The sequence below is a fragment of the Vicugna pacos genome, chromosome 18, assembly GCF_048564905.1.
Source record: "Vicugna pacos chromosome 18, VicPac4, whole genome shotgun sequence".
Lineage (NCBI taxonomy): Eukaryota > Metazoa > Chordata > Mammalia > Artiodactyla > Camelidae > Vicugna > Vicugna pacos.
Genome location: NC_133004.1, coordinates 13,717,691 through 13,742,104, shown reverse-complemented (window position 1 = coordinate 13,742,104; position 24,414 = coordinate 13,717,691). Strand labels below are relative to the sequence as shown.

Sequence of the window (24,414 nt, the reverse complement as noted above, 5' to 3'; positions counted from 1 at the left end):
CAATGAACCTAAGATGGGAAGGAGAAAAGGATTTTTTCCCCTCCCCTACCGAAGTTTCTTCCAGCTTGCATGTTATTCTCCCTGAAGCTAAAACTCCAGCCTCAAGCAGGAAAGGGGACTTGCCTCCTCACCAAGGAGCACCCACCTCCTTCCTCCTCTTCCTCGCTCACTGCTGTCCCCACCTTCACACACCCTCTGGGCTTCTGTCCCTATAAACATGCACTGCTCACTCCTCCCCTACGACTCGATTTCAGAAAAAAAATTCTTTGAGTCTCTTATTTCCTTTCTTTCAGAAAATTGTAGTAAAATACATATAACATAAAATTTACCATTTTAACCATTTTTAAGTGGGTAATTCAGTGGCATTAAATACCCTGACAGTGTTGTACAACCATCACCACCATCCATCTCCAGAACTTTTTCATCTTCCTCAACTGAAACTCTAGACTCATTAAACCTTAAACCCCCACCCTCCCTCTCCCTGGCAACCACCATTTTATCTTCTGTCTCTATGAGTCTGACTACTCTAGGTGCCTCAGAGAAGTGGAATCCCACAGTATTTATCCTTTCATGTCTGGCTTACTTCACTTAGCATGTCTTCAAGGTTCATCCATGTTGTAAAGATGGGTCAGAATTTTCTTCCTTTTAAGGATGAATAGTATTCCATTGTCTGGAGAGACCTTTTTTTTTTTTTAAACCCATTCATTCATTGATGGACATTTGGGTTGTATCCTTCCTTCCTCCCTCCCGTCCCCCTTTTTAATTTTTAAAATATCATAATTATAAAGGAAATTTTAAAAGAAAAATAACCAGCTACATGCCACGCCCTTCCTATATAAACTCTTTCCATTTTCCCCTATTCTCTACCAGTTTTTATCCATATGCAGTCATTCTTAGTGCAGACTTTTATTCAGTCTTGTCTTTTCTGTTTTACTTGGGGGCGAATCCTTTTTTTTTTCCCTTCGCGTTAATACACTGCCTCATGCTGAACTTTTTGACAATCTTGAGTTCAAGATAGTGTTGGCAACTAACACACCACAACTTTAAAAAATCATCTGTTGACTGTTTTTAATTTTGTATTATCTTGAGTAGTGAAATTATTTTGAAATCTCTTGGAATCATTCATGTCTCCCTTCCCTCCCTTGTTTTGGACAAAGGCCCAGGAGTGGGCTTGTTAGGTCAAAGGAATAAATGGTTTTAAGACTTTTGAAACGTACTGCCAAGGTTGTACCATTGAAACTGTCCTTTACAGGATTTGAGGGGAGGGGTTTTTTGACCGCCTCACCCGTTCTAGGTATAGTCATTTATGTACCTATTTTGCAATGTAGTAGATTATAAAGAAAATTTTCTATACTTGTTCTTTGTATGCTTTAGATATGAATATTTATAGGTATTTTTTAACAGAATCATTCCCTTTCTGTTTCTCTTTAAACTCCGCACATATGTGTGCACACCCACTCACACACCCCAGATTGCCAGGCGGTGATGTCAAGGGAGACATGCCCTCCCCCCCGGGGTCGCTGCCGGTGCCCAGCCCACTGCTGGGTTCCCGGTAAGTGTGTAAGGGACAGAGCTGGGAGGCAGGCTGGGAAGTCTGCAGTCTCCTCTCTGGACTGGAAATCACTGAATCGTCGCACAGATTTAGAAACTTACAGGAGGTGTCGTTGCAAACTGTGGGTGCCCCAGTCTCCAGCCCGCTCAGGCCCCTGCATTCCAGAGATTTATCTTCCGTTGTGAACTGTCTCCTTCCCTCCTCCTCCAGAGTTCCCAGCAACAAGGCCTAGCACAGAACCTCAGGTGGTTGTGGGTGAATTTCCGATCGGGTGTGACATGGCTTATGGGCCATTTTGATGCATATTAGGACAAAATGAACAAGCGCTACATATTATGGTCTGGGACATGGCTGAAGTTAATTTCACTCTTTCTTAAAGTAAATGGCAGACTGCAGACACACCTCAGAGATGGCAGGGGTTGGGTTCCAGACCACCGCAATAGAATCACACAGAGTTTTTGGCTTCCTACTACGTATAAAAGCTACGTTCATACTATACAGTAGTCTATTAAGTGTGCAATAGCATTGTGTCTAAGCAAACAATGTGCATACCTTAATTAAGTACTTTATTGCTAAAAAATGCTAATTAGCTGTCACAGTAACATCAAAGCTCACAGATCACCATAATACATATAATAACAATGAAAAAGTCTGAAATATTTTGAGAATTACCAAAATGTGACACAGAGACATGAAGCAAGCAATGCTCTTAGAAAAATGGTACTGATGGATTTCCTTGATGCAGGGTTGCCACATACCTTTGATCTGTTAAAAAAAAAACCGCTGTATCTGCAAAGTGCTGTAAAATGAGGTGCACCTGCACGCGGCACAAGGCTAATGTGAAAGCAGAAGAGGGAAGGTTGAGGCTGGGCAGCCTTGGGGGCAGACAGGCCCAGATCAGTGCCAGCCTGGCCGTCTGCTAGCTGTGTGACCTTGGGTAAGCCCCCTGGGCTCCCTGAGCCTGCTGCTTCTTCCATTACACGGGGTCATCCACCCCTCATCAGGTAATTAATAAGGTCTGAGAAGAGATCAAACATCTTTCAAAGAGCAGTGCTTGGACTCTGGGGTCTTTTGGTAGTAGCCATGGCAACACGATGCAAGCTCAGTCATGGCACCCCTTCCCCCTCTCTTCCTTCCGGAGTATGGGAACGGGCAGTTCTGGCTTCCCCATTCCCATTCACTCCGGAAAACGCTAAGAGTCTCTAGAGTTCCTTCTTCTCAACTTCACTGAGCACCTGCTGTGGGTCAGGGAGGCCAGGGACAGCCGAGCCTAGCGTCTGGCCTTCTGGTCACCCCACTCCTCGAGGCTGACACTTCTTCACCCGTCACTCTGGAATCTGGACTCTAGAACTCAGTTTCGAGAGGGCTCTGGGGGCCCCCTACTGGCGGGAGGTTTCACAGCCACTCAAGGCCCACCCCGCATCTCGCCAGTGGATGGCTGACCCCAGCAATCTAATGGATGCCTTCTCGGATTCTGCCAGCTTTATTTTTCAGTTGAAAATTCAAGGGTAAAGCCTCCCCACGGCTCCCCCAAAAAGTGAACAGCTTTGAAGGCTGCATCCTTGGGGTCTGAGTGCCCAGGTGCCCAGAACATCCACCGGCCCTTCTCAAGTGCCCCCTGAAACAATGAGACCGAGAGTCAGGATCTAACCCAAAGAGGGAAGCACCCAACCAGCCTTGGGATTAAGGGATTTGGGACCATCAGTTCCCTCAAGGAGCCTCAGGCCTTAGGGGAGACCTGCGCAGAGGGCAGGGGAAGCCAGTCCTGGTCTAGAAAGACCCTGGGGCAGTCTGGCTCATACAGCAAAGGCTTTGGAGACAGCAGCTGAATGAGTAAATGAACATCTTGGGCAGGAAGAGTTGCTGGCATGGCTTTCTCCCTCCAGAGGTGGGTCCCGCGGGTTGGACTGTCTCCTAGACCACAGTGCAGGTGCTGAGGAAGGTGGAGCATTATCCAGCCCAGTGTGGGCTTCACTGCTCCCAGAAAGCATTTGGAAATCATTGACTAATGGCTCTTCTTTCCTGGATCTGTACTTTTCCTGATCTTCTCTGAGCTTCCTGTTTTTTTATGCTGGTCATTCTGCCCCAGACAAGAACCGTGACCTTGGTGATGGAACAGGATTGTGGTAGGTGAGTCTGAAATCTCTGGCAGCCTGGTACTGGCTCAGGCAAAATCTCAAACTGCAAAGAGAAGAGAAGAGAAGTAATGCTTTGCTTTGGACCCAGAGGGCAGGCAGTGCCCTCTGTTTCCCTGAATTGAGCTGGGGGCCCCTGTTACAGCCCCTGGCACTCTGCAGGCCCAGCAGTGTCAGGCCTAGAGTGGCTCTCACTGAAAGGACATCTCCTCCTTTGGAAGAGCAGCAGGTGTTGTTAGATGGCTCCCTGTACCTGCAAAACAGAGAACCAAGATGTGGCCCCCACAATGCCAGGAGTCCCCAACTTGGGGGAAGGCTGATCCCTAGCACATGATGCTTTGGGAGCATGGAGGCTGCACCCAAATTAGGGGGAAAGGGGAGTTCAGGGGCTGAATCCCGATGGCGAGAGGGTATCCAGGTCATAAAAGTAGCAGGGACATTCAAGTGTTTCCAGAACATTTGGTGACCTCTGAATGACTTCTCTGCACTTTCAGAAGGAACCAGCCTTACCTCTTGGATCTTCAGCCCACACTGGAGCGTGAACCTTTTCAACATAGGGGTCATAGACCCAGGCACCCTCTGCACCCTCTCTGGGCAAGTCAGGTGAGTTTTAATCCCTGTATGTCATTTCTCTTTTTCTTTTTTGATCTTATAAAGTGGGGTGGGGTCATTAATACATATATAATAGAAGCAGAGACAGAGTCTCTTTATCTTCTTGCTGACCTTAAAGGGACTGCTTCTGGTGTTTCTCCATCAACTGTGACGTTAATGGCTGGATACCCAATACCTTAAGTTATCAGGTTAAGGAAAGTCCCTCCAAATCTTCATTTGCCAAGAGAATTTTTAAAAAAGAAAATATGAGCATCAGAGAATTTCATTAAGTGCCTTTTCTGTCATCTGTTGATATTATATTTTTGGTTCTTTTCCAGATATGATATTACACTTCTAATAATTTCTAGTTCCCTGCCAGAATTTACAGTCTGTGTTAGATAAACCCTGTTCTGAATTCCTGTGGGTGTCTATTGTCTGTGCTGGTTCTCGCTCTTAGAATTTTGTCTCTTTAAGTGTGTTCATTTTTTATAATTACAGCGTTTGTAAGTACAGTGTTTATAGTTGTATTACCACGCCTAGCATATGAAGTAGATGCTCAGAAAGTTTTTTAATTCAAAAGGTCCTTGGTTGTGGCAAAATATACATAACATAAAACCTACCACTTAACCACTAAGTGCACGGGTCAGCAGTGCTAAGTACCTTCACGTGGTTGTGCAACCCGTCTCCAGAACTCTTTTCATCTTGCAAACCTGATCCCCATTAAATAACTACCATTACCCACTTAGACTAGCCTGTGGCAACCACCACTTACATTCTCTATGAATTTGGCGACTCCAGGTACCTCACATAAGGGCATGCATAGACTACTTGTCCCTTTGTGACTGGTTTATTTCGCTCACCATATTGTCCTCAAAGTTCATCCATGTTGTAGCATGTGTCAGTATTTCCTTCCTTGTTAAGGCTGAGTAATATTCCATAGTGTGTGTATACATACACACACATTTTATTTATCCATTCAGTTGATAGATGCTTTGTAACTTTTGGCTGTTGTGAATAATGATGCTATGGTGAGTGTACAAAGACCTCTTTGAGATCCTGCCTTCAGTTCTTTTGAGTGTATACCCAGAAGTGGAATGGCTGGATATGGTAATTTAATTTTTAATTTTTTTGAGGAACCGCCAACCTGTTTTCCATACTGGCTGCGCCATTTTACATTGCCACCAACAGTACACAATGGTTCCAATTTCTCCACATCTTTAACACTATTTTCTAATTTTTTGATAGTCGCCATCTTAATAGATGTGTTTGTATCCCATTGTGGTTTTGATTCACACTTCCCTAATGATTAGTGATGCTGAGTATCTTCTCATGTACTTGCTGGCCATTTGTACAGCTTCTTTGGAGGAATGTCTATTCAACTCCTTTGACCATTTTTAAAACAGGCTGAGTTGTGGAAGTTCTTTATGTGTTTGGAATATTAACCCCTTGTCAGATAAGATTTGCAAATGTTTGTTCCCATTCCATAGGCTGCCTTTATACTAAGAAATCATTGCCAAACCCAATGTCATTAAGATTTCTAAGAGTTTTATAGTTTTAGTTCTTACATTTATGTATTTGATCCACTTTGAGCTAAGGTTTTTATATGGTATAAGGTAAGGGTCCAACTTAATTCTTGTGCATGTAGATATCCATTTTTCCTGACACCGTTTGATGAAAAGACTACTTCCTCCATCGAATGGTCTTGACATCTTTGTCAAAAATCGTTTGACCATATGTGCACGGGTCTACTTCTGGGCTATGCTATGCCTTTGGTCTGTATGTCTCTTTACGCCAGTGCCACACCGTTTTGATTACTGTAGCATATGTTACAAGTTTTGAAACCAGGAAGTGTGAGTCCTCTAACTTTGTTCTTTTTCAAGATTGCTTTGGCTATTTGGGGTGCCTCTGCGATTTCGTATGAATTTTCAGGTAGGTTTTTTTTATTTCTGGGAAAAAAAAAAAAAAGAGCCATGGGATTTTTGTCAGAAATTGCATTAAATCTCTAGATCACTGAGTAGTATTCATACTTTAATGATATTAAGTGATATTAAGTCTTCCAATTCATGAACATGGGCTATCTTCCCATTTATTTGTATCTGCTTGAATTTCTTTCAGTAATGCTTTGTAGTTTTCAATGTAAGAGTTTTTCACCTCTTCAGTTAAGTTTATTACTAAGGATTTTATTCTTTTTGATACTATTATAAATAGAATTATTTTCTTAATTTCCTTTTTGGATTGCTCATTGTTAGTGTATACAAACGATTGATTTTTGCGTGTTGATTTTATATTCTGTAACGTTGCCAAATTTGTTTACCAATTCTAACGAGTTTTTAAGATTTTTGAATCTTTACGGTTTTCTACATATGTATAAGATCCTGTCATTTGAAAACAGAGATAACTTCTTCCTTTACAATGTGGATGCTTTCTGTTTCTTTTTCTTGCCTAATTGTTCTGACTAGGACTTCCAATGCTGTATTAAACAAAAGTGGCAAAAGTAGGCATCCTTGTCTTATTCCTGATCTTAGAGGAAAAGCTTTCAGTCTTTTACCACTGAATATGGCGTTATCTGCAGGCTTGTCACATGTGGCCTTTATTATGTTAAGGTAGTTTCCTTTTATTCTTAGACTGTTGAGTATTTTTATCATGAAAGGGTGCTGAATTTTGTCAAATGTTTTCTCTACATCAATTTCAGAAGATCGTGTGTTTTTTATTCCCTTTTATTCTGCTAATGTGGTATATACTACATTGATTTTCCTATGTTGAACCATCTTTGCATTTCAGGAACAACCCCACTTGGTTGTGGTGTAGAATCCTTTTCCTGTGCTCTTGAATTCTGTTTGCCAATATAGTCATCCCTCAGTATCCATGGGGATTGGATCCAGGAACCCCCCCCCCCGAGATACCAAATCTGGAGATGCTTAAGTCCCGTATACAAAATGACATAGTGTTTGCATATAACCTATATATATCCTCCTGTATAGTTTAAATGATCTATAGATTACTTATAATACCTAATATAATGTAAATGCTATGTAAATTTTGCCAGTATGGATTTTTTTTTTAATATTTCCAACCTGTAGTTGGTTGAATCTGTGGATGTAGAACCCATAGATATGGAGGGCCAGCTGTATTTTTTTTTTTTGAGGCTTTTTGCATCTGTGTTCATCAGGGGTATTATTCTGTAGTTTTCTTGAAGTGTCTGTAGCTTTGGTATCAAGATAATTCTGGCCTCATAAAATGGATTTGGAGATGTTCCCTCTTCAATTTTTTGGTACGAGTTTGAGGAGGCTTGGTTTTAAGTCTTTAAATGCTTGGTAGAAGTCACTAGTGAGACTATCTGGCCCAGAGCTTTTCTTTGTTGGGAAGTTTTTGATTACTGAGTCAATTTTCTTGTGAGTTACAAGTCTGTTCAGATTTCTGTTTCTTCATGATTCAGCTTTGGCATGTTATATATCTCATCTCTAGGAATTTGTCCATTTCGTCTAGGTTGTCCAATTTGCTGTCATACAAGCGTTCATAGTACTTTTTCCTAATCCTTTTTGGTTCTGTAAAAATCAGTCGTAATGGCCCCAATTTCATTTCTGATTTTACTGACGAGTCGTCTTTTTTTATATTAGTCTATCTAGCTAAAGATTTGTCAGTTCAGTTGATCTTTTAAAAAAAAAAACAAACAACTTTTGGGATCATTATTTTCTTTCTTGTTTTTCTATTCTCTACATTTATCTCTGCACTAATCTTTATGATTTCCTTCCTTTTGCTAGCTTTAGGTTTGGTTTGTTCTTTTCCTGGATCCTTGAGGAGTAAAGTTACGGTGTTGATTTGAGCTCCTCTTCTTTAGTGGAGGGATCTACAACGATACATTTCCTTCTTAGCACTGCTTTCTCTAAAGCCCATACTTCTGGTATGTTGTGTTTTCATTTTCATTTGTCTCAAGATATTTTCTAATTAACCTTGTGATTTCTTTGACTCATAGGGTGTTTCAGAGTATGCTGTTCGTTTAATTTTGTACAATTTGTGATTTTTTTTCCAGTTCTGCCATTTTTAGTTTCCACTGTGACTGGAAAATAGTTTGTATAATTTCAATTTTTTAAAAGTTATTTAGATTTGTTCTGTGACCTAACATGTGGTCTATCCTGAAGAGTGTTCAGTGCGCACTTGAGAAAAACAGATACCCTGCTGTTGTTGGGTGGAGTACTGTGTACATTTCTGTTAGGTCCACTCGATCTGTCATGTTGTTCAAGTTCTCTAGTCCTTTATTGCTCACCTCTCTATTCATTCTTGGACTGTGCTTTTACTGTTACTGTTTCTATGGAGTATCTTTTCCTTTCACTCTCAACCTATGTGTGTCCTTAGATCTAAACTGCATCTCTTGGAGGCAGCACAAATTATTGTATTTTTTCGCTCCAGAATGTTTTGGGTTCTTTGTAACGTCTTTGCTGATACTCTCAATTTGCTCAGATACTGTTTTCCTGGTTTCACTTAGTCGCCCACCCATCCTTCTTCTCCTGCTGACTGAACATATTTAAGATGGTTATTTTAAAGTCTCTGTTGAGTCTCAAGGCCTCTATTTTTTGAGTCAGTTTCCAGAGATTTACTCTATCTGGGCCCTGTCTCCCTGTTTCTCACTTAATCGGGTTTTCCAGTTAACAGAATCAACAGCAGAAGAGAACATTAGTTAAGTTTAAATCTCAGTGAATATTTTCATTTCTAGAAGTTATCTTTGATAATCTCTAATTCTAGCATCCAAAAATTTTGGAGAAAGATTTTCTCCTTGACCAAACTCTACTCAGGCTTCTTAGAACTCCTCTCAACTAGGCCCTGATTTTTAGGCTTCCGTTGTCATCTCTGCATTGTCCAATTTTGGCAGGAATTCTGCTAAGTCAGTTTAAACTGACTTAGCAGAATTCCCACCCTCCACAGCTGATCACCTCGACATCTGATAGGAGTCCTCACCTGGTGATGTCTCATCACCGTGGCCTGCCTTCAGCAAGAATCCTGTTAGGCCAGGTTAGCCAGAATCTCCCTCACCCCTGATGTTTCTTCTTAGTAATTTTCCACCCCCTGATCCCCACCCTGCTCCTGGACTATAAATTCCCCCTTTTCCCTGTTGGACTAAGAGCTGAGCCCAGTCTTTCTCCCTCTACTGCAGTGGACCCCTATACCTATCACCACAGATCCCCGAATAAAGCCTGCCTTACTGTTCTTTTATGAGTGTTATGGGTACTTTTAACAGGGTACACTGCTGTGGTCTGGTGCAGTTGCTGACTTCCGTGTCTGTGTAGTGGGGCTTTAGCCACAGGAATCATGCATGACATTGGGGACCCCTGGGCACACATGTACCCATTGTAGAGTGTACATTCAAACCTCCTAATGGCAGGTCTGTGGTTGTAAGTTTTCAGGAGGTGACTATCTCTTATAGCTGCCTGACCTCCCAGAGCTATTGTCTCCTGTGCCAGAGGTCACAGGGCTTGCTAGACGTGGCTGGACCTCTTTTTCTTAGTAAGTACTCCTTTGCACATAGCTTTGTTTTGACTCTTATTAGCTCACTGTATGACAACTGAGTGCCTATCCCCTTGGCAGGAGCTAAGAGAAAGGACCTGGTTTTCCCTCTGGGCTGGAAGGCAGGGGTCCTAGTGCTTGCTGGCCATGCAGCTTACCACACTGTGGAGGAGGGTCCATGGGCACGAATCCCCGGGCACACAGGTGAATGTAGGTGGCCGCCAGGGGGCAGGCAGTTTGGAGCTCTTGGGTGCCACAGGTGTCCTGGAGGCACAGGTTGAGGAAGGGTGTGGGGTCCACCTGAAATCGAGCTGCAGTCAGTGTCCTTGCCCACCACACTCTTGGGAGTAGCACAGAGGAGGGGTGTAGGCTATACCGGGGCAAGGGCCTTCTTTGTCCTGTGGTCCACCTGCTGAATGGCCACCACAGCCTCACACTCACCACCCCGAAGCAGTTCCCCAGGCTGGAGTAGGGGTCCTGGAAGAAAGCCTGGCAGGTGGGGCTCTGTCCTAGGCATGCCAGCTGAGTCTTCTCCACGACCCTGCAGTCACTACCCACCTGGCAGGATGAACCCAAGACTCAGGCCTCTTGCCTGGACCTCTTTCCTCTTGGGCAGCTCCACCAGGTGCAGCAGCCTTGAGAGGGGACAACCATCCCTCGGCTCAGATGGGGGCCACACCTGCACCTTGTTCTGGTCCATGGCAAATCCACACAGACCCTTCCTGCTCCAGGGCACACCTGATCACACCTGTTTCCAATCTCCACCCCCAGTGGCGTGCCCTAGTGATGACGCCCAAGCCCGAGGGGGAAGGGCTGCCAATCGGCTCACCTGCCAGGCGAGCGTGAACTCCTCCAGGCTGCTGGCCACCGAGCCATCCGGCAGCATCAGCTCATTGTCTGCCTCATTGTCATTGGTGCCCAGGAAGCCGGCGGACAGGCCTGTGGGGCAGGGAAGGGAGGGCAGGCCATGAGAGCCTGCTGGACAGGGTCAGTGGTGGGTCTGGCTAAGCCCTACACCCTCCACGCCTGACCCCTGCAACACCAGCCCTCTGAACCTTCACCAGAGGGAGAGGAGAAAAGGGACTGAGGAAAGATTTGTGCTCCGCCCCAGGCCTCCCCTGTCCAGCATCCCCATCCTGACTGGCCGGGAGGTGCTCCCAGAGAAGGGGGAGAAACGCGGGACCACCGCCCTGGGCTCAAAGCCCGGCTCTGGGGCTCGTGGCCGTGGGAGTAGGGGCCGGTAAATTAACCTCAGTCAGGTCATCTGTCCCAGGGGACGACAGTGGGAGGCTCACGTGAAGAGGACAGGACTGTGTGTATTATAGCGCCTGAAACAGGGCCGCAGTCACCCAGCAGGGCTGCATCAAGAGCTGCGCTGCCCCTAGAGTAAGGACTGTCCCAGTGCAGGAGCTCAAAGGTGGGAGAGACAGCCTTTGACTCTTCTGGTTGCGAGCCCCCAGCCTCCCAAGGACACAAGGTGCTGTCCTGCCCTGGAAGCTGACCCCGCCCTGGCTTAAAGTTGCCAGCAGGGGCCCAAACCCACCGTGCTGCCAGACGCCCAGAGTCAGGCTGCAGAGGCCGGCTTGGACGTCACAGGTAATGGAGACGCCGTCCTCACTGGTCAGCTCGATCCTGGTCTTGGCAGGAGGCGGAGGCAAAACCAGGTCCAGACAGCTCTCCCCAGGCAGGGAGTTGTTGTACAGCCTGTAGGTCTGTGGGCCAGACAGGGGCTGAGCAGGACAGGCGACGTGCTCCACGGGGCACAGGCATGCGGGCATGACAGCCTGCGGGGCGGCCCGTGTCCTTGGTGGCCGGCCCCTCCCACTCTCGCACACTCACCTTCAGGCTGGGGTAGAAGACAAGGGTGTTGTGGTTCAGCTCTATAGTCAGGGACGTGAGCCCTGAGCCTGCCCGGCTCAGCGTCAGTGAGAACGTGCCGTGAGCGAAGTCCCTGGCCAGCAGCAGGCTGCCACAGTGGGTGCTGAGACCCCACACCCGGCCGTCAAAGGTCACCACGTGCCTGGCCCCAGCCACCACAGCATGGTCTGGGGGAAAGAGGCCAGAGGCAGGTGAGAAGGGCCCACTGTGCCCACTGCATGGGGGCCCTGAGCCCCCGGGGCACCCCAGGGTGTCCAGGTCCTGTTCCTTGGCCCGTGTCCTCAGGGGCAGTCCAGTGTGGGGACGGGGGGTGTCTGTTCCCAGGAACCCTGGGCTTCAAGATGACTTGAGGTCTAGAGGAGCCCCAAGATGAACAGTCTACAGCCAAGCTGGCAATAAAAAGGGACCAAGGAGTGGTACACCCTCCAGCACGGTAAGCCTCGGAAACTCTGCACTGAGCGAAAAGCCCATCAGAGACGAGGACGTTTCCGCCCCCACCCAGTGTCCAGAATAGGCAAACGCTATCAGACGCAGAGACAGAAAGCCGAGGGATGGGGGCACCGAGAGCTAAGGGATGCGGGGTAATGACGACGTTCTGCAGCTGACTGTGATGATGGACAGACGCCTCTGTGAAGAGACAGAAGCCACTGAATCGGTGACTTTAAATGGGCAACTTGGGTGGTACGTGAATTAGATCTCAATGAAGCAACTGCAGGAGACAGACATATCCACTGTTAAAAATTATATATATACACACATACATGGGGCAAAAGGCTCCATCCCACAGGAGGAGGTGCCATGTTGGCTGGGCCCTGCCCTCTTCACCAGAGAAGGCTGGTTCTGAGCCATCACCACTGCTTAGGTCGGGGGTGGGGAGTGGATAAGAGAATCACCACCTGTTGAACACACGCCAGGACCAGGTCCCTGCCACTTACTGGCCGTGATGGCTTTACAGGGTGTCAGAGCCGAAGGTCACAGGCCAGCCCCAGGTCACACATATGGAACCGAAAGGCCAGGCTGTTTCCAGTCAACGCTTTGCATAGTGGATAAGTACCCTGACTCTAGGAGGGCACCCACCCACCCACCCGAGCCGCCGCGTTCACACCTGGGCGATCACAAGACCCCACACTACACACCAGCCCTTGCCAAGGCCTGGGAGCCACGACGGCCCACAGACTTGAGACCCTCTCCGGCACCCAGGGTACATGCTTGGTACCACACGAGTGAGCCACGCTGCCTGCTCCAGTCCGAGAGAGGTGCGAAGGCTCACCAGAGCACACTCAGGGGAGGACCGAGGCAAACTCCTAGGGCCTCCAAGCCCCCTGAGCTGGTCCCGGCATTGCCTGCAGCTCCAGGCCTTGCCTGACGACAGTCTGGACTCAATTAGTGGCTTCTGGCTACAACTGGAGGGTTGCCTTTTGCTTCTCCTGCAGGGTCCGCCGGGAGGAAGCTGGCCTGGAGCCCTCAGCCACTCACACACCTCCCTGCATGCTCCAGGCTCTTATGTTCTGGATAAAAGCCTGAATCTGCAGCCCCACCCTAGTCCTGTTTGACCTTGGGAAGCCCAGTACCCTCTGGGCTCAGCCGGGGACCAGATGGGCCCAGCACAACAATGCTAAGGCTTCCCTGGGTGACCAAGGAACAATCCCACTGTCCATCTGCCCTGCCAGGTCCTCCTCCCACATCCCGCAGGGGCTCCCAGGGAGGAGGGCAGCGCAGGACGCACATCCAGAGGGGCTCCCCTGCAGGTGGCGTCTGAGCCGGTGGTACCCAGTCAGCATGCTGGTTCTGTACAGCTCTCGGAGCGGCCGCAGCAGCTTCTCCTCCACCAGGTGGCTGGTCACGCGGGCCACATCCAGGGGCTCGTCTCCCACAGGCAGCAGCGGCAGCGTCACCACCACCGAGCGGTCCCTGGAGGGAGCACGGAGGAGCTGGGAGACCCCAGCCCAAGCTGAGCCTGTCAGAGCCTTACTTTCTGCAGCTGCAGAACAGCCACGTGGAGGTCTGGCATAAGCATGACCTCTGCAGACCATCAGCCTCTTAGGGAGGAAACGGGCTTTGTTTTGGGCGGGGGTATAATGGGGTGGAGGTTGGCCATCCTATTTTAGTGGCCATTCTATTTTAAGGATGCAGGTGTCTGATCTCGTGCTGGGGCCCGAATGTATGTGCTGTCCCCAAGAGCCTCGGATCAGCACAGGGACAGCCTTGTGTGTGGATCCCGAGGGACTGATGAGGGCAGCAAGGGTATCAGCAGAAGCAGGAGGTCAGAGCCAAAGGGAACCTGGGCCAGAGGTTCCACACTGAGGGAGGACACTGGCACTTTGTAGGGACGTAGAAGACTGGTCCTGTCGACCCCGGGGATCTGAAGGTGCAGGGAGGCCCCAGGCCACCTTGGGGTTCCCAGGGGACAAGGGATGCGTCACACTCTCCTGTAGGTGGGCCGATGGAGGGGGCAGGAGACATTTACCTTCCCCCTGAGCAGCCCAGGGAACCTGCAGTTTGGGCCAGAAGGTGGCCTGAATTCCTCTTATGGCACCAGCATCCAGTGGTGACCCTGTGCTGGAACACCCCCAGGGACAGGACCCCACTGTGTCCCCAGCAGCCCCTTCCCTTTTCAGGCAGCCTTGTCTGGTCCATCATTCTGCATCTGAACTAAAACACTGCCTTGCCTGCAGCTCCTCACCAGTAGCCTACGTTCTGACAGCAGACTGGGCACCAGCTCCAGGGCAGGAACTTTACACACCCCACCTTTCCTATCAGGAGGGGAAACTCAGACACAAGAGCCAATCCAGGGTTGCCCCAGTTAGAGCTGGATTCAAGCTCAAGCTGCCCGCTGTGAGGCTGCCAGCCGTGGAGGAGGGACCTGTCACGGTTCTAGGCCCCCGTTCCTGGCAGGGCCTCCCCATGACCTGTCACTGAGGCTGGCTAGTAACTTCTCTGACAACTTCCAAACTGCTTACGGCCCAGGCTTCCAAGTCAGCTGCCTAGGAAGGTCTTGAGGGCTTCTCACACTCAACAGGTCCAGAAAAAAGCTCACCCGCTCCCACCACGGTAGGCTGAACAACGGTCCCAAAGACACGCAAGCCCCTGTGACTGACAACTATGTTCTTAGATGGCCAAAGGGACTTTGCAGGTGTGACTATGTTAGGGATTTTGAGAAGGATTATCCAGGTGGGCCAATGGAGTCACAATAGACCTTATAAGAGAGGCAGGGGGGTCAGAGAGGAGATATAAGGACAACAGTTAAAGGCGAGAAGGCGCTGCACTCTAGGCTTTGAAGATGGAAGTGGGGCCATGAGCCAAGGAAGGCAGGCAGCTGGAAAAGGTAAAGGAATGATCCTCCCCTGAGCCTCCGGGAGGAACCTGAAATTCATTTCAAATTTCTGATCTCCAGAGCGACACAAGAATAAATTTGTGTTGCTTTAAGCCACTGCATTTGCAGTAATTTGCTAGAGCAGCAATAGAAAACTAGCAAAGCTCCAATCTGCACCCCCCCACCCTCATCATCCCCATTGCTGCATAAACAGATCCTCCATCCTAACAGCTGTCAAAGCCAAAACCCTTGGAGTCATCCCTGGCTCCTCTCTTCCATCAGCTACATTCAGTCTGTAAGCAAATCCTAGAGGCTTATCCTGAAAACATCCAGAATCTGACCACCTCATACTCCCTCCACGGCTGCCATTGCTCACAGAGCCACTCTCCTGTCTCGCCTGGACAACCACCACCAGGACCATTCTAAATTGGGCTCCCTACCTCTATGCTCCCTGTTCCTGTCCCAGTCTTCATTCTCAACACGGAGGGCCAGAGGGATCTTTTTAAGTGAAAGGTAGATCATGTCCTTCCTCGGCTCAAAACCTCCTGTGAGTTCCCACTTCAGAGTAACAGACAAAGGTCTCGGGCTGCCTGGAACCCCGTTAACTCTGAATCCTCCACCCTGCACTTCAGCCCTCCTGGTTTCCTTCATACTCATCAAGCAGAAGGTGCATCCCCACCCCTGGGCCTTTGCACCAGCTGTGCCCTCCTCCTGGAACTCTCATCCCGTGAAGAACACACGGCTCGCTCCCTCACCCTTCAAGCCCTGGTGCAAATGCTATTTTCTCCTTGAAGTCGACCACAGCCACATTCCTTACAGTGCTCCCCCCTCAACCCACTTGTCCTTTTTTTTTTTTTTTCTGTAGCATTTGGCACCTAACATACTAGCTGAGAGGCTGGTAGCCTACAGCCCATGGCCAAATCCAGCCTGTGTCCCATTTTTGGACAGCCTGCCAGCTAAGAATATCTTTTACATGTTTAAAGGATTCTTTAAAAGACAAAGCCAAATAAATAAAGGCTATGTGAGATACCATCTGGCTACAAAGCTGGAACACTTCACTCTCAGGTCTATTATAGGAAAGGTGTGCTGGCCCCTGGGGTCAATAACCTGGTCCCTGTTTTCAGTGACCATCTCCCCAGTCACCCGTGGACTCCATGATGGCCAGATCTGTCCTGTTCACCACTGCATCTGCAGCACCTAAAACAACGCCTGCTTAGAGGGCATACTCTTAAGATAACCTGTGGAATGAAGTCTTCAGTCTCAGTCTCCTCATCTGTAAAATGGGTACTGGGAAGGCCTCTGTGGCAGGGCTGTTGGGAGGAGCGAATGAGATGGAGGCATCCAGCAGGTGCCTGGGGTGGGGCAGCCCCTCAGGGAGGGACAAATCCAAGTCACCTGGCCGAGAAGCGGTACAGGTCCAGCAAGGGTTTGCAGAGCCTCCTCAGTGCCTGTGAGATCACGACTTCCATCCAAGACAGCATCTGCTCAGCGGCCTGGAGGGGTCGGGGTGTGAGAGCCAGCAGCGCCATCCCTGCCTGCAGGGCTGCCTTCCGCCCCCTCGCCCCACCTCACCAGCTCCAGGGCGCCCCTCGTGGCTTCTAATGCTGCCCCGATGGGCCTGGATGCCCAGGCCCCCGGCATCCGGGACACCCAGGCCTGCATCCACCGCATGGCCTCCTCGGCCCACTCCCGCCACACCTCGTCCAAGGGCCGCAGTGTCACCTCCAAGTAAGCGTCCTTCAGCGTGGCCAGGGGCCCTGCAGAGGCAGCCACAGCCCACTGTGAGGCCTCCCGGGGTCTGGGGACAGGGAAGATGCCATAGCCTGCATCCCAGGCCCAGACAGGAAAACTAGCCCCTAGACAACCAGGGATTCCAAGAAATAAAGAGCCTGTGACCTGGAATGAGGTGGCGGCACTAGAGACGGTGGAAAATAGCCCCGCGAGCCTGGGACTTCCCGCCACAAAGGCCTGTTCACAGGGTCGGCCCTGGGCTGGCATTTGGGAGCCTGGATTTCAGGAGGGGCCCCACCCTTCCCAGCACGGATAAGGGGGCCTCGCTGTGCCTGGACGGCACAGGCAGTGTGGTTTAGGCTGAACACCCCTTCCTTCTGCGAGTCTGGAAGGTCAGTCTGTGCCCAGCAGAGGCTCCTGTGTGACCAGTCGCCCCCCGGGAACAGCCTGGGCATGGGGTCTCCAACGAGCTCCCCTGCTGGACATTGGACAGGTGTTGTCACAATTCGAAACTGGAGAGTTGAAGCTGTCCTGTGTGCCCCCTGGGAGAGAAGACTCCGGAAGCTTGTATTTGGGCTCTCTCGGCCTTTGTCCTGCACGTGGTCCTCTGCCAACCTGGCCCTGTGTACTTTCCCTGTGACAAATCGCAGCCTTGCTGAGAACTGGGAGTCCTAGTGAATCCGCCAGGCTGGGGCGGCCCTGGGACTCCGAGGCAGAGGCACAAGCAGGGCTGAGAGGACATTTAACAGCCCATCCGGCCCGAGCACCAGTCAGTCAGACACCCGCCTGGTGCCAGGCAGGGTCCTGGGGGCTCCACGCTGGGCCAGCCGTCAGCCCTGGTGCTCCTGGACAGGGCAGAGGCCAGAGGCTCTGGCACCGCCAGGAGGGCTCAGGACAGCAGCCAGTCAGTACCCAGGCAGAAGCCCTAGTCCCCTGCACGGCCTCACTGGCGCTCATCGTCACAGAGCCCGAAGTAGCCCCGGAATGCTACAGCGGCCAGCCTACTAGAAATAAGGCTGTATGCCCAGAAGAAATCAGGTGGGGACTGGAGAAACTCGGGTGGCAGTCCCAAAAGAAATAAGGCAGCGGGCATGAGGGATAAGAGCTTGGAGACCTGCAAGAATGAACACGTTGTACTTAAAGAGAAATACGGCAGAGGGTCCATGAGAAATAAGGCAGAGGGTCTAAATGAAGTTGGGCTGCAGGCCTGCCAGAAATCAGGTGGCCTTTCTGACTGAACTAGTGCCCCCGGCCAAGTGTGAGGGGACTGGGGGCGGGGGCCCTGGGGTTGGGCATGGATTTGGGTGCACTCACGTTCCAGCTCATTCCGCAGCTGCTCCAGCCCCGCCTGCAGCCTCTCCAGGTAGAGCAGCACACGTATCAGCGTCTGCCTGGCCTGGCTCTGGCCCCACAGTGTGGCCACCGCCCGGCCACTCCCCCACACGGCCCCCAGGCCCTCCCGGGTCAGCCATGGAGGGGGGCCTGCTGCACTGTCCAGGGTGCCTGTCGGCTGCACCTGGGCAGGGAGATGGAGGGTCAATGGGAGGGTCTAGAGCACAGAGAGCTCCAAAGACCGTCATGTGTCTGAGGGGCATCCAGGACAGGCCAGAGGGGTAACCCCATACAGAGGCTCCCCCCCGTCCTCCCTCACATTCTCCAAGTGTGCCCTGATGCCCAGTGCCACCCACCAGGCGCTGGAACCTTCTCACGTAGGCATCCAAGCCGCGGATCTTCTCCTCCAGCCGAGCTTGCACCTGGGACCCGAGAGCAGCAATCCGGGACTGCAGACAGAGGGACGGGCTGGGGCTCATGGGAATGAAGGACAGAACACACTTGGTGCCAGCAGTAGGGCCCAAGGATGTTTGCCACACCACTGGACGTCTGCCTCTGGTTTTCCCAGCACTGCTGGGCCCAAAGGGCTCAGGCATCCTGGCGCTGTAGCCTCTGCTAGGCGGGGTGGGGGAAGGGGTTGGGGTTGGGGGGGCAGTAGGAATAGCCTCCAGCCCTCTCACCTCCATGTGGCCCAGCAGGGTCCCCTGGCAGCCGAGTGCAGCCAAGCGGAGGCTCTGGTTGGCAGCCTGCAGGGTCAAGCGTCCCAGGGGCTGGACAGGCTGCCCACTGTCCTGGAGCAGGGCCTCTACCTCAGCTGTCCACCGGTGGGCACAGGCCCGCAGCACCACGCTCTCCTCTTGGCTCCCTGGACCAGGACGGGACCTGCTGCTGCACCCAGGACTCATCCATCTGCCTCCCAGCTGCCTGCTCCCCCTGCACTCCACAGCCTTCTGTAGCTCCCCACTGCCCTCAGGCAGTCTCAAAGGCCCTAGATTTGAGGGTCTGCCTAAATCAACCTCCTCAACCCCCTGAAGCATGGCTTCTTCCCTGTCCCCAGCCTCTGCCCACCTCTGTCCACACATCTGGACCTCGTCCCCCCTCCTGGCATCACAGTCAACGCAGGCGGCCACAGGGAACAGCATCGCCTCCAAGCTGCAGGTGCCATGATGTCCTCCCAGGGTTTCCTTTGTCTTCTAAGCTCTCAGCACCCCAATCTCTGTCCTCTCTTGGGCCTGGCTGGGCCCCCCACTCACCTTGCTCATGGGCCACTGAGGCCTGGAGGCAGTTCGGGGCCTGGGACACCGACAGCCTCACTTTCTCGTCCCCATTGTCCACATTTCCCTCCAGCTGGATCAAACTTCGGGAAGCCGAGGTGGACACCCGGCCCAGCAGACCAAGCCTCTGAGCCTTGGGGCCACGGAGCTGGGGGGGGAGGGCAGAGGCCTGAGTAGGGCCGGGCCCCTTCCCCTGGCCTCTGCCCCCTGCTGGCTCCAAGCCCACATATTAACATATTTAATCCCTGCAATATTAATCCCACTGGGGGTAGCGTAGGTGGAATGACTACACCCCACTTTATAGGTACAGGAAACCGAGGCACAGAAGGGATGCAAGTTGCTAGCTAGGAAGAGGTTAGGCTGTCAAACCCCAGCAGCCCAGTCAGTGCCTCTCCGTTACAGAAAGGGCTCATGCTGGGGCAGCAGGGGTGCTCTGTCTCAGGGCTGGGGCCTGGCCCGGGAGGGTCCCACCTACAGTTAAACTCTGGTCTCTACCCGGTGTCTGCCTGCAGTTCTAAGAGTAGCCACTAGATGGCAGGGCCGCCCAGGCAATGGTGGCCCACTGGCCAGACAGGGACAGAGGGACACCAGGGCATCTTGCCATTGGGGTGGGCAGCCTCGACCCAGCTACCCACCTCTAACTCCCCAGAGAAGTCAGGCATTCGGGGCCTGCTGTGGTTGCGGAGGATCAGGCTGAGGTGCAGGCCGTGGTCTGGGTCTGGGGCAAGGCCCAGCTGGCATTTGGAGTGTAGCAGGAGCCTACTGCCGCCCAGGGTGTGCTCCCCAGACACCAAGAGGGCCTAGAACGAGAGGGTGAGGTGTCAGTGGTCAGAGAGGTGCAGGTACACAGCGTCCTCTCCCCAACATGCCCTGGTCTCATGCTAAGACTCATAATAGCCTCCACTTCTGCTCCAGCTTCTCCACTTGGCAGCCAGACTGACCTTAAAAAAAAAGCAAATCAGACATTATCCCCCTGCTCAAAGCCTCTGCCTTCCCACTGCACTTAGAGGAGAAACCAGTCTCTTTGGCAGGTCTTATGGATCTCTGTTATCTTCCTAAACTCACTTCCTTGCTCTCTCTATAAGGGCCACCCTGTGTTCCTCAAACACTATCAGCATGCTCCTGCCACAGGGCCTTTGCACTGGCTGCTCCTGCTGCAGTTTGCATTTGTCAGCAAGGCCCCCTGCAATCCTTTGTCCACTCTCCCTGCTTCATTCCTCTACCGCCTTCACCACACCTGCCCGCATATCATGCATCTTGTTTATCTTCCTCTACCCGCTGGACTGTGAGCTCCAGGAGGGCAGGCACCTGGTTTGTCCCTTTCACCATCCTTGTCCCTGCACCTAGAAGAGAGCCTGGCATAAGACCCACAGATGCTTTCTGAGGGAACGGATGAACAGATTGGGGATTGGCAAACTATGCCTCATGGGCCAAATTGCTCCCTGCCTGTTCTTATAAATATATTTTTATTGAGAATGGCCATACCCATTTGTTTACATATCATCTATGGTGGCTTTCATGACACAATGGCAGAGTTGAGTAGTTGCAACAGAGACCATATGGTCTGCAAGACCTAAAATATTTACTATCTGTCCCTTTACAGAAAAAGTCTGTAACCCCTGGGGTGGAGGGAGAGATGGGAGGATGTGGGGATGGATGGATCAGAGGGTGGGCAGATGGATGGATGCGAAGATGGAAGAAATGAAAGACCAATCAACCAGCTAACAACCCCAGGGGAAATTTTGGGGGAAGGGGTCCCAACACCTCCCCCTGACAATGATGAGGACCAGAGCAGCTTTCATTTACGAGTTGAGCACTCTCCCTGTGTCACGTCTTAAATCTCACATTCACTCTCTGCTGGAACCTCCTGTGTCTTCCATCCCTCAGACGAAACACCGGATGTTCAGAGAGGAGACAGCCCGGCCCGTGACCGCCCAGCAGCACAGGCAGAGCTGTGACCGGGTGGGCACCCTTCTCTCTCCTCCCTCCCCAGGGTCCTTGGACCCTTCCCCCAGACAGACTCACCCTGGGGAGGCGGCAGAGCCCCAGCTGCAGGGAATGGCGCAGCCAGCGAGTGTAGTCAGTCTCCATGTCTCCCCGGAAGCTCTGCGTGGCACAGGAGGCCGTGAGGACGTGCTCCAGCCTGGCCTCTGCGCGGATCTTGTCTGGCCGGTACGGCTGGTGCCTCTGAAATGAGAAAGCACCATGGGATGGGGGCTCGTCTCATAAGAGAGGATGCCCACAGCCAGCTGCATTCGGGAGACTCTCAATGAGAGGGGAGCAGGTGCCAGAAACCCCGCTATTAGAGCCCTGGGCAGCCTCACTGCAACATTTATGCTCCCAGTAGGGAGCCTGAGGGACTGGGCCTAAAGAGGTTCAGAAGGGGCAAGGGACTTTCAGGGCTAGCTGTCCCCATCTCTCCATGGCCCCGTCCCTGCCCCAGGGTCTGCAGAGCAGTAGCTGGCCCCATCAGGAGCCCCAGGCAGGCGGTTATGCTGGGGAGACATTGACCTGACACCTCTGGGAACCTGAGCTCCCAGCCCTCCCCATCCATCCCCAGAAGCCCACTGGCATCACCAGCTCCTTCCCTGTCTGCTCTCTGAGTGCCTGTCTTGTGCTGCGTGCCTTGCTCCAGTCAGGGAAGGATTATTGCACCCATTTCACAGATGAGGAAACCAAGGCTCACAGTGGAGAAATGAGTTGCCTAGGGTCCCCAGCACAGCTAGCACTTACCCCCAGGACCATCTGGCCCCGGAGCCAAGCACTTTCTGCAGTGGGTGGGGCCACCCCGCTCCTCAGGCCTCACCTCATATGTCAGGTTCTGCTGCATCCGGCGCCGGTCCCAGGACAGATCGAGCCACTCACTGAACACAGTCGAGGACTGTGTTAAGGCCCCACAGGCCCTGAGGGCACCCAGGCCCCAGGTTTCCTGGAGCTGACGGGGAAGAGGATGGAGTATGTGACGTGGGAGCCAGCACAGGGCCCGGAGTTAGGGAAAGCCCTGTGCCTGGCCAGCCACGCAGCCAGTGCCTACCTGCCCCGGGGAGGCGGCCAGGCAGGCATCCCAGATGGTGCTGTGTGCCGACGACCTGTCGGCCCAGGTGAGCTGCACAGTCACAGGCCGCCCTCCGTTCCAGGCAAGCTGCGCCTGCGTGGAAATGGGGCCGGTAGCAGGGGGAGGGGAGAGGCAGGGCGGAGGAGAGGCTGATGCCCCCATCTGTGTGTGTGGGGTGGAGATGGGTAAGAGGGTGGGGGGGATAGAAAGGCTGGTGGGAGGGGGCGTGGGGAGGGTGGAGAAGCCAGTGTGCCCTTGCCCACCCCTCCAGGGGACTGGAGGCGTGTGGAGGGGGCAGAGACACCGCCTCCTCCTCCCGCTCTTGTCTGCAAGAGCTCAGAACCACGCTCAGCCCGGGAGGCTAGAAGTGTTTGATGGAAAGCTCCTCATTCTCAACATCCAGACTTGTCACTTCCCAAGACAGAATGAAATCTGAGCCCCTTACTGGGGCCCATGGGGTTGCTATGGACTGACTTGTGTTCCCCCCTAGAAATTCCTATGTTGAAGCCCCAATCCCCAGTGTGATGGCATTAAGACGTAGGTAGGGCCAGTTAGGGGCTGGTTAGGTTCAGCTTGGGTGGGGGGAGGTCAGGACAAGATTAGTGTCTTTATAAGAAGGACCCCAGAAAGCTCTCTCCCTGGCATGTGAGGACAAAGTGCGAGGGCGGCGAGCCAGGAAGAGGCTTCTCACCAGAACCTGACTGTGCTGGTACCTTGATCTTGGACTCTAGCCTCTAGAAGTGTGAGAAACAGACGTCTGTGGTTTACACAACCCATCCTGTAGTATTTTGCCATGGCAGCCTGAGCTGAGACAGGGCCCTACCCGGTCTGCCCCGCTCACCCAATCTCATCTCCTTTGTCACCTGCCCCACCCTGTCACTTTGTTCTGGCCGTAATCGCCTCTGGCTCTTCCTGAAGCGCCCAGCCTGCTCCCATCTCAGGGCCTTTGCCTGGACTGCAGCTGTTCCACCAGCTTGCCGTAGGCGGCTCCTCCTCTTCCACAGGTCCTCAGCTGACCAGCCACCTCCCCCAGGAAGCCCTCACTGACCGCCTCATCTAAAGCAGCCACCACCACCACCCCTAATTATTCTCTCTCTTAGCATCCTCCTTACTTTCTTCATGGTGCTTATCACAACATTAATTTTGTAGTCATTCATTTGCTTGAGTTTTGGTCTTTTTGCCTGTTTTGCCTGGCACACACTGGCCTGCTCTCTCCCATTTCACAGAAGAAAAAAAACTGAGGCTCAGAGAGGTGCTGTGAGCTGCCCACAGCCTCCCAGTTAGACACAGAGCCCAGCGCCTTGCTCCAACCCCAGCAGTTACTGACTAAACAAACAAGTACATAAATGGTGAATTAGACGTGCTTGTAAGCTGTTCCCCCAACTGCCACGCCAGCTCCCTCCATGCAGGGACTGTGTCTGTGCTTCAGCAGTGCCTGGCACACAGGTGGTGCTTAATAAGAGATCAGTGAAGAAAGGAAGGAAGGACCCCCGAGGGTCCCAAGCTTCGGGAATCTGATTCCAGAGGCATCCTTGTCGCTGATGAGCACACAGTATCCTCTTCCCCTGCACATGGTCCCAGATGCCCCACCCAAGGGCTCAGCCATGCAGCTCACGGACCCCCAAGACTCCGACACCAAGGCCTGCCAGGATGCTCCCTGCTCACCTGCCGGCTCTGCCTGCCGCCCCTGCTCTCAGCAAGGCCACTGGCCTCAGCATGCCGCCAGGAGAGGTTGAAGGGGTGAGCCACGGCCAGGCGGGCGGCCAGCGCGGCCCTCCGCAGCCGCAGAGAGGAGGAGAGCGCCACCTGGGGAGGGGACAGGCTGAGAGGCTGGCCCCTTCCTGACCCAGGGCAGACAACGTTCTCCATCAAGGCCTCGGGTGTGAGGGCCGCTGGCTCTGAGCACAAGGCTCCAGCCCTGTGGGAGCCCCTCCAAGGGCTTCAGATCATTTTGCAAAGGAGTAACTTGAGGCTTGCAGAGGAGCCAAAGGGGATAAGCCTGTGACAAAGACGGGACTGGGGGGACACGTGGTGGCTAAGGAAAGAGGCGCTGG

At 52.1% G+C, this 24,414-nt stretch overlaps 1 protein-coding gene across 1 annotated transcript in view; it reads right to left on the bottom strand.

The window, feature by feature from the left end:
* Window positions 1-3,005: 3,005 nt before the first annotated feature.
* The window catches only part of LOC102543375 (uncharacterized), a 124,567-nt gene continuing 103,158 nt past the window's right edge, over window positions 3,006-24,414 (bottom strand). The window contains 18 exon segments of the mRNA XM_072942128.1: window positions 3,006-3,733; window positions 9,936-10,077; window positions 10,219-10,335; window positions 10,607-10,716; window positions 11,321-11,489; window positions 11,617-11,822; window positions 13,382-13,566; window positions 16,364-16,461; window positions 16,541-16,725; window positions 18,014-18,215; window positions 18,388-18,480; window positions 18,712-18,896; window positions 19,285-19,453; window positions 19,941-20,105; window positions 21,331-21,492; window positions 22,112-22,240; window positions 22,340-22,453; window positions 24,026-24,166. Of these exon segments, the coding sequence (XP_072798229.1) occupies window positions 3,729-3,733; window positions 9,936-10,077; window positions 10,219-10,335; window positions 10,607-10,716; window positions 11,321-11,489; window positions 11,617-11,822; window positions 13,382-13,566; window positions 16,364-16,461; window positions 16,541-16,725; window positions 18,014-18,215; window positions 18,388-18,480; window positions 18,712-18,896; window positions 19,285-19,453; window positions 19,941-20,105; window positions 21,331-21,492; window positions 22,112-22,240; window positions 22,340-22,453; window positions 24,026-24,166 (2,577 nt within the window). The 3' untranslated portion in view covers window positions 3,006-3,728.